Here is a 17,948-nt window from a genome sequence, read left to right on the forward strand (position 1 = left end):
TTCTTCCAAGACTTGCCGAAACAAAACAGATTTCAGCCGATCTTTACAACAAGTCCACTCTGTGCCAAATCAAATGCCGGATACTATATTAATCTTAACAGATCTCATCTCGATTCTAATTATTAAAGATCTGAATAAAAGAACATAGTTAATGATTTTAAGTGAAAGCAATTATTCCTGATGTTTTCTGTACAAAATATATTCTTATTGAGTACTTTATTGAGTAACCAATATAGCACAGATGATTGGTATGTCCAAATCTATTGATTTTAGGGGGACCAGAAAGTAATGTCGCTTTCTTAAGTTAAATTCACACGACGACTTTTTTAACAAGTTTTTATTTCTAATCAACAATATATTCACCTACGTTATTAATAACTTTTTGTCGTCTAGTATACAAATTTTCAATACCGGAGCGGCGGAAATCAATCGGTTTTTCGGTAAAATATGTCGACAGTGACATTACTCTCAGGTCACCCTAATACATCCTATGTTCTTAATTCGAATACACTATAAATATTGTAGATTGTAGAAGCAGCTTGCAATTGCTAAGAATCAAATGTTTCAAGCTGTCCAATGATAGGTTCATATATACGGAAGTGTAACATTACGTAAAATATTTTCTAATTGTAGAATATATATTGCACATCGGCCTTTGGAAAGGGACAATCGGATAATTTCGACTTCGTAGAGCGTTATCTCTGTCGCACGAAATACAACGACTGATGAAACGTCACATAGGTAGTGTGGGACAGAGATAGTGCTTTATGAAGCCGAAATTAGCCAATTGTCTCTCTCCAAAGGCCGATGTGCAATATTTATAGCCGATTACTGTAACTTTACTATATTTAGGTTAAGAATTGTAAAAACGACTGAGTAATCTCATATATGTCAACCATTCCGTACTTATTATTAGGCGTTTATTTAGTGTTTGTTGTTCTGTATATCGTATTTTTATTTGTTATTTAAGAAGTTTTACATTCCGTCCAGTGAGATGTATTTTTGTACGGATCCGGAAGTCACCAGTGTAACACCCATAAGTTCCGATGGACACTTGGTCGACAGACATGAAGGCAAACTAGCATTTATAGGATATTGTCTTCCGCTTGAATGTAATGATACCGGGAAACAAATTGACTTTTATAATGTAACACGTAGCGTAACTCACATAGCTTCTTAAGAAAATCGAACAGATCGACATTTCCAAGGCTAAGGTCTTGTAGCGCGCGTGAATGTTGAACGTTCAATATTAAATCTAGAAAGTCATCACACCTTTATATATATAACATTACATTTCCTAGCATTAAACACAAATTTTTAAGACAATCTTGTATGTATATTTTAATTATTGATTTAAAAAATCAAGGGGATCGGAAAGTTATGTCGCTTTCTTAAGTTAAATTCACACGATTACATTTTTAACAAGTTTTTATTTCTCAACAATATATTCACCTTCGTTATCAAAAACCTTTTGCCATCTAGTATACAAATCAATGCCGGAGCGGTAACATCAATCGGTTTTTCTCGTAAAATATGTCGACAGTAACGACATTACTTTCCGGTCCCCCTAATATAAACACGTCTTAGATCCGATGTCTCTCGTCATATTTTCAATTCATTTAACGTGTCTGTCGATCAAATGTCTACATGTTTTCGGAAATGTTTATACAAGTGTTTAATAATCAATTATGTTATAATTATTTTGATACATTATTTTTTTTGTACACGAATAAATATAAAATAGTAGCCATTGCTATAGATAAATTGGCTGGCCAGATAGCGCACGGAACACGCGGGCTTAATGCCGCTTGCAGTCCTATTGTATTGTCGTAAGCATACGTGCAGCAGCGGACGTCGTACTGCTGAAACAATGAAAGCTAACGCTTCTATATTACCTACATTAATAGTCTTTTTAAAGCAATCACGCTGTCCAACCATCATATGATCACCAAATATAAATATATATTTTGAATTTTGTTTTATTTATCTTCCATATCTCACATCGTGTAAAGGCGGTGACAATTTTGTTACACAGAACATGAAATATAACAAGTAATGTTTTTATGTAAGAATGATGGTGTCTTCGTAATAATTTTCAATCCAATCGACAAAATGGTTACCTACATTATTATTTCAAGGTTTCCAACATTCGAGACGCATATTGTCAATCGCCGCACCCTTACTGCTGATTGTTTAAAAATCTACCATCACGGCTTCTAGGAATCTACCATTACATTTATTAATGTTTTTTTTTCATTCACGGGCTTGAGACGGCATGACGCGGAAGATTAAGCTTAAACCATATTTGTGTAATCTCAGGATTCCCTCGGGGACTTCGACTCCTGACTCCCGAGTCGTCGTCCTTTCATCACATGCAATATATATTACCGGATAGAGAGCCTGCAGAGCTTTTAGGTTGCTAATGCCGGCGCTCCAGAGCGATCTGGCGCTAAGGCCCCGATAGATCTCGACTTGGTTGGTGGCTATTACCTGGACCAATATAATAGCTTCAGAAAATAGTGCTGGAAGAAACCTAGTATGATTAGGGGTGGTCTCTCCACCATGTAGGCCGATACACGCCCACTACAGGGCATAGACATCTCCCAAACACTGCCACGATGACCAATCTTGCATTGGTCTCATCTGGCTATTTCCCGGAACCGTCGTTCATCTAGTGGGCATCTATTAGTTTCTCTCTATTTGTTCCTAAAACGACTTGATTTAGTATCGAATTGATGTAAGGCAATCCGTTTTATTGACGTTTGAATATTCCGCTATATTTTTATGTAGTTGGCGGTACGATTTAGACGGGATATAAAATGAAACAAGCTATTCGTTTTGCATTTATTTATTGTTAATATAATTATAGACAATGTTCAAGGTACCGTTTAAATTGGTTTTCCAGTTTTAATCACTAAGACAGTGTAACTTCTCATTTTACCTCTTAACTTTTACAACATCGCAAAACAACATCGGGAAAAATTCATTGACATATTACTAAACAATTAACGTTGGCTAAAATATATGAATTTATAATTCAAAGAAACAAAAAACATTGCAATCATAAACTTATATATTTAACATATATATATTTATTCTCGTACATTACTTCAGCAGACCCGTCACAGTAAAGAAAGATAACAAAAAGAAATAGTTAACATAATACGAACGCATGATACCGCGCGGTAACGAACGAGTCGGCTGGCAGCGCACAGCGCAGCCTGTCTGTACACACTTACATTACGCAACAAGTTACAATTCAATAGAATTAGTATAACATTTCAATCTCAACATGTGTAAAGGTCGATGAGACAACGACTGAACGGCGGTCGAGACAGCGGCGCGGCGGCGGGGGACGGCGCACGCACCCCCCCGCTGCCGCGCCGCAGCGCGCCGTCCCACCCGCAGCGGACCACCGCCCCGCAGCGCAGCGCAGCGCACGCGGCCACCCCCCGCGGACACAACATTTTTTAAATTTAAATTTAATGATAAACAATTATATTACAAAATACTCCCCTAACGCCTGGGACGCGTTCGTGACGATGTCAATATGCGCGAGTTGATTCCTCAGTCTTTAATAAATTGATGACAATGAGCGAGGAGGACAAAGTAAATGAAATAATGTTATGCAATTATATACAGGGGCGCGCGTCGCCGTGTGCGCGCGCCGCGTGCGCACGCGCAGCGCCGGACCTCGGCCTGCCCTGCGCCCGACTCTTGTATACCCACCTATACTACCTACGGTAATTACGATAAACCACTATCAACAAATTCAACAACATTTAGCTATTAAAAGTAAAAGGAGGATGAGACGCGCGGACGACGCGGTTACGTTGCATTACGAGACGTCAGCTACCTTAGCCTACGACGCTCGGCCCCTCGGCCGGCGGCGGCGGTGGCCCACGCGCCCTGCGCCCATGCCCGCGCCCACTTCGCAACACCTCCCGCCCACACTCCGATACGTTACAATTACTATTCATAACTAGTGTTGTGAAGCAAAGTTTACGGAACTCTAATACAAGCAGCAGCTTTGCGCTCGAATGGGCCGCGGTAACGGCGCGAGGCCAGCGCGAGGCAGGCGGGCGCCGAGCGACGCGGCGCAGTGTTCAGTATCACAGAAACAGCATATCAACCAATCTGTCGTTCTGCATTAGTTCACGTGAAACTTCCGGGACGACAAATTCACTATTTATTATCATTCCACACGTTAAAACCATCTATTTATTTATTTAATTACAGATAATGTATCTTTTATCGCACTAAGAAATTTAATAATTTGTATCGACGATAATTATATACTCTCAAATAGTGTAACAACTTCGGTATAACAACGTTAACATTTATTTCTCCAGTTAATTGTCTATACATAACCCACTGTATCGATTCAAAGATCAAATATAACTAACTAGAATTTCATTGAATAACTATTACGAGACGGAAATGTTCTTTACAGTGTCGCCGTCCGAGCGACGACTCGACGACGCGACGACGCGAGCGACACGACGGCGGGGACGTGGAGGAGCGCGCAACGATCTACCTAGTACCGACTAGTTCATCAAAACCAAACAACTTGCTCAACAGTCGCGAGTTATTGCTACCGGATCACTTCTACGGGGTGAAGCGCGCGGGGAAGCACCGCTCATACCTCCGCGCCGGCTGGAATGTCTCGAGTGGACGGTAACATTGTAAAGAACAGTTCGCACAACAAGAGGCAAGAGAGGTCGACCGGATGGAGACAGCGTCAGAAGTCACATCTACCCGCAGAGCTCGAGAAGGAGCGGCATCTACACGCGACAGTGGAAACACTCAAAACTAAGTGGTAACTTTAGAAAAACAACTGTACTTAACAAACAACATTTAGTAAGAGGAAATGATACATACACCACGAGGTCAACATTTGGAAATATTGTCTTTAAACAGAGCTTAGTTCATGAAGAGACGATTATTCACAGCTGAGACGAGACATGGGTTGCACGAAGTTGGAAGTGGAGGGGGGACAGGAGCTAGAGCTGGGCAGCTAAACACAATTATAGATTTTTCAATAATTGACGTAATGACTTACACGTACCGACTACTAATCGAGATTTTTTTTTCAATAAATTGAGCTTTTAAAATCGACGTTCACAATTTGCGTCGGGAGGGTTCCGCAGAACGCACTGCGGGTTCCGTCCGCGCTTGCGACCCAATACACCTTTCGTTGGAACATTCCCAGTCGAAACTAATCATATACCTTAAACAACACCCTATATAGACTACCGACACAACGGTCTATGATTTCCGCGACTCCGTGCCTGTGACATGCGTCAGCGTTGCCGGCATGCGCGCGAGCGTACTTGCTGACGCGAAGCGAATGCCGCCCGCAAGTCGCGAACGCGCCGAACCCCAGTTTTAATTGACACGATACGATATCCATAACTACCCCCAAGGAAATACACAGACATAGATGAGATAGTCGAAAAAACACCAGAGAGGTGGAATAGATTTAACCTTACTTTACAGTTTAAAGAATTGAATATACTACAACTAGCTACACGGACGCGCCTGCGCCTCGAGTTATCTAAGTAACGGCAAGGGCGCCAACAACGGGCCGCGATGGCCGGCGGATGCCCCTCAATTCCTCTCCTTAAACACTAACAACTACCATTTAAGCCAGTTCAAATATATTTTTATTATGAGTTCAATTTGTACTTCATTCCTTCTTTTACATAAGTATATACCGCTTAGGAATCCACATTGTGTACTTCATTTAGAAACGTTTCAAAGTGATAATGGCGCCCAACGTGGGACCACACGGGACCACGTGGGAATAGAGAACAGTTAACTCTGTACTAACGAGATGGCACTTCTGAGGTAAACTAACACAACTAAAACTATTCGTCCGCGCACCGGCGCGCGGAGTCCCACGCTCGGGCGTGGGCTCCGAGGCCGGCGCGACGCGAAGTACCTTGACAATGTCAAAACAATCACAGCTTACATTATGTTTATCCCTCTACGGAGACGACAACGAGCGTCCTGCATTAAACGATGGCGCATTAAAAAATAAAATTTCAATTTAATTAGTCGATAACTGTAAATAAGAATATTTCATATTGTCATCTTGAATAATATATAGAAATCTGCATTAAAACCTTTAAAATATATAACTCTCTACTATGTGGACACGCATCTTTTAACATTAAAATTGTACTTACAGTTTAAAGACAAATTTAGACCGACACAACAGAACCCCGGCGGCCCCGGCGGAGCTGCGACACAAACTATAAACGTATAAAAAATAAAGATCTATCACCGCGAGAAATCAGGAATGAAATTAAAAAACTCCGCAAACAGTTGCATAACGTAATGTCATAGCGTAAAAATCAAAATAAATCATAATCATATTCATGTCAACAGATATTAAATAAACAAGCAATTTTATCTGTACATCATTTCTCTTCTTATTAAATGTCAAATAATTAAAATTAGCAGCTTTGGTTGGGATAGCATTTGGTTCCTAAATTCCCTCCGCGCTGTTCCGGTACTCCCGCGGTCGGGGTACGGTTAACGAGTGTTTGGTAGCTTTTTATTTATCAAAAAAATAACAACATTTCAATAAATTCATTTTCCATCCGTCGACTTGACAACGCCGAGAACATAAAAAAAATATAATAACTTATCAATGGTAACATTTACAATGAAATCAAACTCGCGTCCGAAATGTACTTGGTGAACAATATACAAAAATAAAAATGTAATGGAATAGGAATTTTCCGTGATAGGAGATATCACAATCGTACCATTTTATTTATTACACATTAACAACGCCGCTAGGCGGCCTCCCGGTTACTTCCTGCCACGACGAGAACATAAAACACAATGCAATAAACCGCCCAACACGAATATAGTACACGCGTAAAATGAATATAGATAAATCTATTTTATTGTAAATATGACTATGCGTCGACGCGGCGCGCGCGGCGGGCGGACATTGCACGAACCCGAAACACTACTGCGGACTCTGCGCCCAAGCGGACAGAGTCCAAAATGGCACGCCGCGCGCGCCGCGTCGACCGGTGCGTAACTACCCTCGAAAAAAAAAAAGTTATGTAACGAGAAAACAAGGTAAAATTACAACTAGGGTCAGGTAACTCGCGCCACTCCTGTTGGATACCTCGTAGCCGCCGCGACGGCGTGTCCGGACCACCGGCGTATGACTAGAGACAACTAGAATCTACAATACAACAACGAACTCCGTCAACGAACCGCTGTGGCCGAGACGAGTGGGCGGCCGTCCCTCTACTGCATGAGGCCCGAGATGGCGTTGTGGCGAGTTCGCTTCAGCTCCTCCTCTTGTATCTTCTGTTCGATGAGGTACTGCGCGTTGCTGATCGCGGTCTGCGTGCCGGTGATGGTGACGATGCGGTTGCGCGTGCCGGGCGCGAACGTGCCCTTCTTGGAGATCTGGATGTTCGCGCCCGACATCTGCTGGATCTCGACCAGGCTCCTGCCGCCGGGCCCTGGAGTTCATAACGCTACGTCAGCTTTTCGAACCTAATCACTATTTCATCCAGCGGGTAAAGGCAAATCATACTATAACCTAATAATAATACAGTTCAAGTTCGTATAGTGACAACAAACAACTTCGTTATAATATTTGATTAGAGCTTAAAACACATTAACTAAGTCACGACAGAATAATAAAATGAAATCTGCAATGAGTGCCACATTTTTCACCGGTGTAATTCACGCGGTATAACAAATTCAACATTGCATTGGATTGTGGCGAATATATGCATCGGTCATACGATGTTACTGTAAAGCTAACTTTAGCGATGGACAGAGCGAGTGAGTGGAGAGGAGTCTTACCTAGTATGGCGCCGACGATGACCTCGGCGATCTCCACGTTCTTGGAGTCCTTGGCGCCCGCGTCGGCCGGTGTGGGGCTCTTGGAGAGCGGGAGCAAGGAGGCGGAGGGGAATCCGGCGACTCCCCCCACCCCGCCCACACCCCCCACACCGCCGACGCCGGCCGACAGCGAGATCGGCGCCACCGCTGGGGGGCGAAGCGCCTCGAATGCAACCTCCGCGAAACGCTCTAAGGAGCCGCCGCGCGCGCCGCCTGCGGACGTCACGCTAGTCACGCCGCGTCACGTCACGTCGCGTCACGCCGCGTCACGTCACGCCGCGTCACGTCACGCGCGCCATGGCCGGGGTGGGGTTTAGTGGTGCGGCGCGAGGTGCTGACACTTACATTAGAACGTTTCGCGCTGTTGCGGACAGAGTCACGTGTTAGCGTGGCCAGACCCGACCCCCCGCACAGCGCCCCGCGAGCCCCGGGCCTTCGCACGCGCCCCCAACGCTCGTCTACCCTCCGTTTCGTTCACAATTCGTGAAAAATTCGCTTTGTTCTCTTGTTGAATACGCATACTATTATATATTTTTCAGTTAAATTTAGAAGAACATAAACATCATGATGACCAACCAATTAACTAAAACAGCGTAAAAAAATTTAGAAACTACCAAGAACTAACACCAAACAAATTCCTGTATAGAATGATCTAGGACAAGTCCAATGAGGAGAAACAAAGAGAACCGTAAGAGCATGAGCAAGTTGTTACATTGCAAAGTGCCGTTGGAGTGGGCGATGGAATTTTGAGTAAAGGTAAGCCGAATGAGTTGCGGTCTGCGGCGGCGCTGTGGAGCGGTCTGGCGGAAACAGACGGTGTGCAGAACGAGCAATTTGCGGGAACTTTATCAAGTTAAATGTTGATAGAACTCAAATACATACAACCATCTACATATTAACTTGGTTTTAACAGCTTTCTATTTATTCGCCCTTTAAATACACATTACATAATATTAATGTGCTATTATAATATGTAGACTGAGGATATAGTCATGGTCGCGAACCACCATTGTGGAGATCTTCGGTAAGGCTTATGTCATATATGGGCTGACATGTTTTTTTTATTTTACTAATTTTGTTCTCTTTTGTTATATTTATTTATTTCATCTTCATTGATTTAACTTATATAAAATGGCTTCGGCATTAAATTAGCTGCTGTTCATCATAATGAACTTACACATAAGAAATGTTTAAATTAAATGAAAGAGACTGGTCATCTGCGACAGTCTCCATCATCGCTTTAATCACACGTAACAGGTGGATCTCTAGGCGTGATCATCTCAATTTGGAAACCGAATCCGTAGATCTGTTTATTTTATTTGATACTATTGCCACATCTGGTAATTCTTAATAATTTTAAATATTAATATGATTTTAATATTAATAGGAATAAAAGTAATGACTTGAGTTCTATCAACATTATTAAATTACAATTTTACAAATTGCTTATCCTTTATATTTTTGCATCGGAGCCGAAATCGTTAGAATGTATACAAGATCAGAACTATAGATATATATCTAACGTTTTTATATATGATCATAAGGAATTTAATTTTCAATGTAAGATATATTTGATACAAAAATCATAAAGCCACATATATTTTAATATATAATTAAATACTGTGACTAGAAATATTTTTTAAAAGAACATGTATCATTTAGGTATATTTGTAATATTTTGACCAGTATCTGATCTTCATACGGGCTGACGTCCGAAACCGATGCAATGTTAGAAGAGTATTGCCGATATGATGATATGAAAAAAAGCTGTTTTATAAATTTCGGTACACCACTAATGCAGTGAAAATTCAAAATGAACCAATTTTAAATAAGCCAATTGTGTTAAATAAAATCAGCAATACAATACAATAAAATACAATACAAATCTCGATATGCATGCTTCAAAACTTTGTAGACGAATAACAATTTGTGGCAAACTATTTGCTAGTGTAATACAATCCTCTTTCTTAAATTAAAACTTATAAGTCATTATTACTACTGGCACATCTATAATAATATTTAACAACAAAAAAAAAATATTGACAGATTCGTGAAAAGAGCGGGAAAAATATGACATTTGTATCGATTTTTAAATTATACGTCTGTGATCGAGGGGATGATGATTCGATGTGTATTTTACATTCTTATTTTAAATACATTTGACACATAAGCTTAACAGATAACATATGTTTAACAATTTCATCATTTCACTCACAACTAGATCATTTTTTTAACAATTGTTGTTCGTCTAAATGTGTTTTTGTACTTTATTAAACAGCATAATTAAATTTGTTACATTACGAACGCGATTTATTTAAACGAATTGAAAATCACAAAACTTTATTATGACATTAATTTTTAATTTGCATAAAGTTTAGGCGTAAATAAAACGCGTTCAGAAAACTATTTTAAAGGAAAAATAAAATTAAAACAAGTAAAGCGGAAACCTTCGTGTCTTTAAAGAATGTTTATAGTTAATCACATTAGCCAATGTTCCAAGATGTGTACAAACAAGAAGCACTACGATGTAATTTTGAATTTTGCGTAAATCGAAGCGTGCATAAAGCACGCGGTGGACTCCGGCCTTTTCACCTCCATTTTAATTGTTTATTTAACAATTACATTTTTTTATTATAATAATTATTATCCATTTCCCTTAGAAACTTTTAATACACTAAATTATTAATATTTTACATGATATTAGAATAAAATTTTATTAGATTTTATATTAAAAAAAATCTTAATATTTATCTTATAACGAAATGTAACCAAAATTAATGCACCTAATTTATGATTTGATAAGTTACCATCGATAAGAGATCGTCGTATAGTGACTGGCAAGAAAATGTTTTATTAAAAAAAAAAAAAAAAACTTTTTCTTTGGCTTTAACAATTATTTTTAATTAACTGCGATAATTTAAACAGCTGCGAGCTATTTGTTTTTTTTTTTTAATTTCCGCTTCGTAAACCTAAAAGAAATTTCAAATTTATATGTAACGTAAACATATACTGATATATAATTTATGTAGTGAATCAGTGTTTTATATATAATAGTAACGTAATTATTATAGATTAAATAAACTAATTTTACGAAACCATTTTTATATATTTGAAACCGATTGGTACATGACCAAGAAAAATCACGTTTATATATGTTATATAATTAAACGAATTATATATAATTTCCAACCGAACTGTAAACGGTTATAAACAATAAATCACACCATATATTAATCGTAAAAAATGGTTGCTAATATATAAATCACTATGTTTATTTATATACCTAGGAAGACTCGCACGGATTTCAATATATGGCATTAATAATAATTTATATATACTACAACTACACCGATTTATTATAACGAAAATAATTACAACGGAGTATGTAGTAACTATACCGAATTGAATAAGGTATCCGGGTTTTTTTTAATGTCATCTTTTAGTATTAATCAAATATAGTGATTAATTTTAAAGGCAGCGTTGAACGTCTATCTACACCGTTATAGCGTGTCGCTTGTCTAGAAAAAGCCGCTGTGTTCAGGGACATTTGACGGCGATTATATTTATGTAAAATATATAAGTTGAGAAAATATGGAGGCGGCTTTAATATTAAATAACAAAAGAAACTGTTATCTCTTTTCGCCTCTACAGGCATTTTTAGCTACCTGTTCAGCACGCCTTTTTGAATATATTTTAAAAAATGTTTTTAATTAGAAAATAAATATCACTGTAATTTAGATTTAATATTTTGGTGGATTACACAGAATAAATTAGAATATTTTAATATGCATTAAAATTAATATAAACGCATCCCGGTGCCAAGGTTCCCTTGTCCTTGTCTGAATTTTAATTCCGTGCGATATAAGGCAATGTATTAATAAGTTTCGATTACGTATTACATAACTGCACATTACATAGAACCGTATAGTATTGTAATAAGGTTTATTTTTCTTTAAAAGGCATACACGACTATAGGTTATTTGAATAACTAATGCATCACAATTAGACGAGTCCGAGCTAAGCGCATGTGAGTATATAACACAGCAGTCAAGGGCAAATTGGTTCGTGCGAATAGAACGTCTATTGCAATGTATTAAAGTCGATATTAGATCGCTCCGAGCGAACCTTGACGTATAGTTAGCTTGTTGCAAGGTCAAGCTTGTGATGGATTTGCGAAGACCTGTTAAATGCAGTGTAGGGTGACTACAATTCATTTTATTCCCGGAACGTCTTCGTTGAGAATTTTTTTTATATATATGACAAATTTAAAATAAAAATTTTAACAAAATTAACATTTCTTTTTATATAATCAAACCATTTGATACCATAAGTAAGATATAATATATTAAATATAAATTCACGTATACGTATTTTTAATTAACAATTTTACCTTACAGAGAGCAATGTTATATCTTTGATAAATATGCTCTTCAGTCTAGAATTTGGAATAAAAGTTTAATATATATATATATATATATATATATTAGTTGAGAAAGATATGAACACATTTCGCGACAGTATGATTCTTTAGCGTAAATTATTATTTATTATGCCTATGTATACCATAATTTTAACATTTCTAGTATAGAAATGATATTGAACAAAAATATGCAAATAGGGCATATTCGACACAGCCTTGATACGAAAGACAGTCATCTTTAGAAAATTCACGACAAAAATTTCTCTTTGAAGTATTCTTCCCTGAAGCCGCTTTATATACATTCCTAACGAATTTTATATCACCATTTTACCGGTGTTCATATAAAGAATCTATTAAAACTATTTAATAATTAATACGTAATAACACAACATTATAGACTATTTATAAAAAAAAGTATAATTAACGATAAAAGAGTAACAATCGAATTACTCGCCCGCGTTCTTCTCTTTAGAATGAACATTTCGAACTTGACAGAAGTATATGTATAGATACATACAACGACACGTTAATGTTGCCATACTTCAATAGCACTTTATATCCACTAAATCCCCACCCTAGCAACAATAAACAACACTAATAGCTAAATCTCCAAATGTCATTAAGCTGTTGTAGCTTATTGATGGTGTTGGCTGTATAGACGTCATCGAGGTACAACTCACCGAGTCCGACTTGACCCAGGGGTCCAAAGACCGCGGGCGAGTCCTGCGCGGGGAGCGGGAAGTAGGCAGCGGAGAGTGGAGCGGGCGGCAGAGCGGTAGGCAGAGCTAGCCCCAGTACACCGTGCTTCACTAGCAGAGATAGCGCTGCGCCGATTTCGGATATCCCTGCCTCGGAATAGCCTGCCTGACGTAGCGCCACCTGTGATAAAATGTGAAGATGAATTATATCTTTTAGGTGTAAAAAAAAGATACAGGACAGAATATTCCACTCTTAAAGAGGTTTGCCACGTATATTTCATTAATATGTGCTGAAACGACGACGAAGGTGACGACCATTGTAATTACTTCATAATTATTATAGCTACGTACGTGCGTGTGTGAACCTTTAGGCTAGGGCTTCAAATATAAGATATTTGAAGCCCTAGCCTAGAGGTTCACACACGCACGTACGTGGCTATAATGTATTTATTTTTCAATAATATAAGGAATAATTTAATCTACTAGACTGTCCATAGAAAAAAGTCATTTTAGGGATAGTCGAGTGGATTATATTCTTTGACATTGATAAATGAGATTTGTCTGTAGAAATTTACATCTTCAGTGCTCAGTCTTCACCTCTTTGAAGTAACTATACCAATGAAAATGGAAAGCAGCGTTCACATTGAGTATTTAAAGCATGCCACTCATACAGTATAACGCGTTTATCCAGTTTATTATGACCTAATTGGTCACGGGGCATGGCTAACTTAATATAGCATAAGTCACAAATATGTTTTAACAAATGAACGACAAAGCCATGTGGGTTCTCTAGATTTGGGTCGTTATATTAGACGTCCAACCTGATGAAGATAGTAGGTTCTACAAGGATCAATGAGAATATATACCTTGATGTGATCGAGCGTGTGCTGCGTAAGCGGCGAGGGTGGAGGAGTTCCAGGCGGCGCGAGTGAGAGGGACAGCGAGAGCGCGCCCAGCCCTGCCGCGCCGTTCACCAGCACCGATCCCACAGATCCCACGGCTCCAACTCCAGCCACCGAACCGCCTAGTGCGTGACTCTGTTATGATACAATAAGTGTTATATTATTTAATAAAAACATTGTAAACATGACTGAGTAGAAACAGGAGCCGGTAGACCTCCCACTAGAAAGACCGAAGACATAATTAAGATCACAGCAAGTCGTTGGATGCGGACAGTGCAAGACCGATCGCTCGTCGTGGTGATGTTCGGATGAAGCCTTGCAGTGATCGTCTACCGGCTGATATGATAATGGTAAAATGAGATGAGTATGACAATGAACTATATCTTCTGTAAACACCACATAGACCCACCATCATCATTCTCCATTACCATCAAATGTGCAGAAATTTATTTTGCAATAAATTCTGATTCTTCAAACCGATAGAACATTGTTAAGCAATTTTGCTGCAATTAGCGGACTTTTTACAGCGATGGCTGAGACACCAATTGCTGATAAGCACAAATTTGCAAAAAAGATTTCAAACTTTATGACCTTGAATAGCTATAGATCAACTTCCAATTCTTGACACTAGTGTTAATTCTTAGTTTGAATTTAGACCACAGAGCTGATAATTACAGTTCGACTTTCAATTTCCTGACCCCATGATTAATTACTGTTCAAATTCCAACTTTGTGTCTCCAGGACTGATAAACACAGTTCGACTTCCAAATTTCTGACTCCAGGGTCAACAATTACAGTTCGAATTCCAATTCCCTGACCCCAGAACTGATAACTGTAGTTCGACTCCTAATTTTCTGACCTCACGGTTAATAATTACTGTTCGACTTCTAATACTAAGACTATAGATCTTATAGTTGTTAAGTTTATATTTCAGAAATTGGACACTAAGTACATTTTTGCCATAGAAAAAAAGTTTAAATAACTTTTTAGATTAGTTTTAAGTAAAACATAGGTAACGATAAAGTATGGATTAGAGATGATATACTTTTGGCTCTGATATGTAATGAAAGTCGAAAATGTCTGAACACCTGAGGCGTGTGCGTGATAGAGACAAGTGGTGTACTTGAATACGCTCACGAGGTTCTTTTACATCCCTTCGAGGCTCTGATGATGTAATAGTTCTGCCGGTCATATATACTTTCACCCTGGTTGATGTCATTTACAAATTTTATAGAAATTTCAACAGTCTTTTTAAATATTTTATGTCCATTGAAAGCGAGATGTATATAAATAAGATATTATATAATTTGAGGTTAGGACAAAGGTTCAGAAGCCAATTGAAACTAGTTATAACATCGAGCAACAAAAGCAGAAGGACAAAGCGTCAAGGTGTTGAGATGTACATCAGCGCCATCTTTTATGAGCGTGTTCAAGCTGTCACCTCGGTCACCTCAGTGGTGGGCACGGCGTAGGGCGAGCCGGTGGGGTTGTAGTTGGCCACCGGGCCCGCCACGTCCGCGTACGACACGTTGGGGCACGAGCCGGACTGCGGGTCGTCGACCACCTTCTGCAGGATCATGAGGCACGCCTTCTTATTATTCTCCTTTTCGCCTGGAATTTAAGAATTGGATTTTTAAAAAAATTATCCTTTATAATACTTTATTAATAGAATTCAAAGTGGGTTTCGTTCAACTACCAAGTAAAAGTCACACAACTGTTTTTACAATCATCTACAGCAGTGTTTCCTAAGCTTTTTTGTGGCATACCCCACCTAAGACTTTTTAAAATTCTTACGCCCCCTATTTAACACAGATAACTACAATATTAAAGCGATAGAGTTAAGCTAGTTTCGAGTACATTTTCGAAAAATATTGAATCAATGAATTTTGGCCTATGTACATGCGAGCTTATCCCCCCTGTCGTTAAATTACGTACCAATTAGTTTGGTATATTATCATTACTATTAAATAATAGTGCAATTATTCCGCGTCGTACCTCTCTTCGATACAACATGAGATGAACGAATTTTTTTCAAATGATAAATGAAATATCGTCTATGATCCTATGGTATGTAGTTCACACAGCCGATTTTAAGTAAATTTTATTTCGGGCAGATGTGACCCGTACGCACCCGAGAAGTTCGGACAGATATATCTATAGACAATTGACGGGTTAAGGGAAACTTAATCAGAACGCTTCCAGATCTCTGATAATTTAACACGTTCCGTGCCACGGCAATATTTGACGATTTTCCATTCAGTCCGTCTGGGGCGTATACGACCCACACTTTAAAAATTTAAACGTTAAGACGTGTGCTTTACATTTTTTCAATTTTTCGAAGCTATAATTAGCGGAAAAAAATTATAAATTTTAATATGCATTACGTACGCGAGTACGTGATATATTCGAGCCTACAATTCATTTGTTTAATTAAGAATCCTTTGTTTTTCAATGAGAACTGCAAATGGCCTAAACGGAAAGTGCAGCGGGGTTGGTATACGCAACACATGGCATGGAATGTGTTTATGACACTACACCTATGTTATTATCTATGTACTTACAAGTAAGTACACGGTGGCAGATTCCGATTGTTCTTCATATTCTAGAGCAAGACTCTTGTCTGTATATTTCAAAGCGGGTGATGCTGTTAACAAATGTGTTGAATGATGGTGTTATGGTCGACCTACCCACAACCGTTATGCACCTCTCCTGCAGCGACAGCTCCTTGGCCTTCTGGGAGATCTGGACGTAGCTCCCGCTTTGCTCCTTGATCTGCTTGATGTAGTTGCCGCCTTTGCCGATGATCATGCCGGCGGTGGAGTTAGGCACGAGAATCTTAACCTGTGGAATACGTAAAATATTAATTTATTTCAAATTCAACACTTGTTTATTCAAGTAGGAGTTTACACGAAACTTTTTAACCCTCAATTATTTTTACTGAGTTCGTAATAACCGGTCAGAGACTCAATACTTGTTATTTTTTAATTAAATTTAACAAAGTAAATTATTTAAAAGTAATTCAATTACCAAACGTAAATGACTAATTACCAATTTACTTTGTATTGTACAACAATTGTAGTTTTATTTACAAAGTCTATGATACAAAAGTCGTTAATTTGTATTATTTGTCAGAGAGAGAAAAATAAAGACGTCAGACGACTCAGCAAATTGAATTTAAATAAAAGCGATTATATGCACAATAACGTGAGATGTGCATTGTCTAGTATCACATCACACATTGGAATACATCATACTATGTTACGAAATCAGATGTACCATCTTTATGTCAGTTAAAAAAAAAATTACATCACACGTTAATATGGTACAGATTTAGAAGCCCTTTGTTAGTCTGGTCCTAAAAAAACTGGAATGTCCCACTTGAGATATTTCAGGCATGTAAAACATGTGCCAGTACTTCAGCTCAACGACCGCCCCATTCAGGCAAATTCTCAAGCCGGGCCACGTACATAGTGTCTATGTAAACGATGTAGTCGTTATGAAATCCTTTTGTGTGAAATTCGTGCCGGCCCTTGTGGGGACGATGCCGTCGTTATTTGGAAGAAAACGTGGTTTATTTTTTTTTACTTCTGCATTAATCCATGATCAGTTTACTGACTATAAGCTGAGTATATCAGAATAATTGCACGTTTGAAATGGCAGTGGGCGAGACACATCTCTCGTGCAAGCGACCGCTGTTAAGGTCGAAATGACATCGAGCTGCGATCACGAGCCAGTAGTAGTAGACCCCTACTAGATGTACAGACGACATAGTCCAGGTCCCGTCAAGCTGCTGATTTCTGGCAACGCAGGGACTGTTGGAAAAATAATAATAAAAAATAATAATAATCACTCTAATTACCTACCAGTATTAAAAAAATAAAGAGAACAAAAAAAAAATCGAATTTTTGTCCAAGAAAAAATAAAGGCAAGAGACTGCGACGTATATGGAAGGATGATGTTAGAAGAAGAGTTTACAGAACTTGGACAGAGTTGCATTATGTGTGACCTGTAGAGGCAGGTCTGGCTATGATGAAAATCAAAACA

The 17,948-nt window shown here is 38.6% G+C and overlaps 1 protein-coding gene across 3 annotated transcripts in view; it reads right to left on the minus strand.

Moving 5' to 3' along the window:
* Window positions 1-3,055: 3,055 nt before the first annotated feature.
* Window positions 3,056-17,948, minus strand: part of ps (RNA-binding protein Nova-1-like protein passilla) — a 99,847-nt gene continuing 84,954 nt past the window's right edge. For 2 of the 3 annotated variants that reach the window (XM_068763189.1, XM_068763187.1), the window contains 6 exons: window positions 16,592-16,745; window positions 15,346-15,515; window positions 13,869-14,039; window positions 12,985-13,183; window positions 7,846-8,097; window positions 3,056-7,496 (listed from right to left, as the gene is read on the minus strand). In XM_068763189.1, coding sequence (XP_068619290.1) covers window positions 7,276-7,496; window positions 7,846-8,097; window positions 12,985-13,183; window positions 13,869-14,039; window positions 15,346-15,515; window positions 16,592-16,745 — 1,167 coding nt within the window. In that variant the 3' untranslated portion in view covers window positions 3,056-7,275. The remainder of the gene's footprint in view (window positions 7,497-7,845; window positions 8,098-12,984; window positions 13,184-13,868; window positions 14,040-15,345; window positions 15,516-16,591; window positions 16,746-17,948) is intronic. The other variant, XM_068763188.1, reaches the window with a different exon arrangement.

This window comes from Battus philenor, unplaced genomic scaffold (genome assembly GCF_028537555.1).
Source record: "Battus philenor isolate CCGP_79_NKW_IND1 unplaced genomic scaffold, ilBatPhil1.0.hap1 SCAF_17, whole genome shotgun sequence".
Lineage (NCBI taxonomy): Eukaryota > Metazoa > Arthropoda > Insecta > Lepidoptera > Papilionidae > Battus > Battus philenor.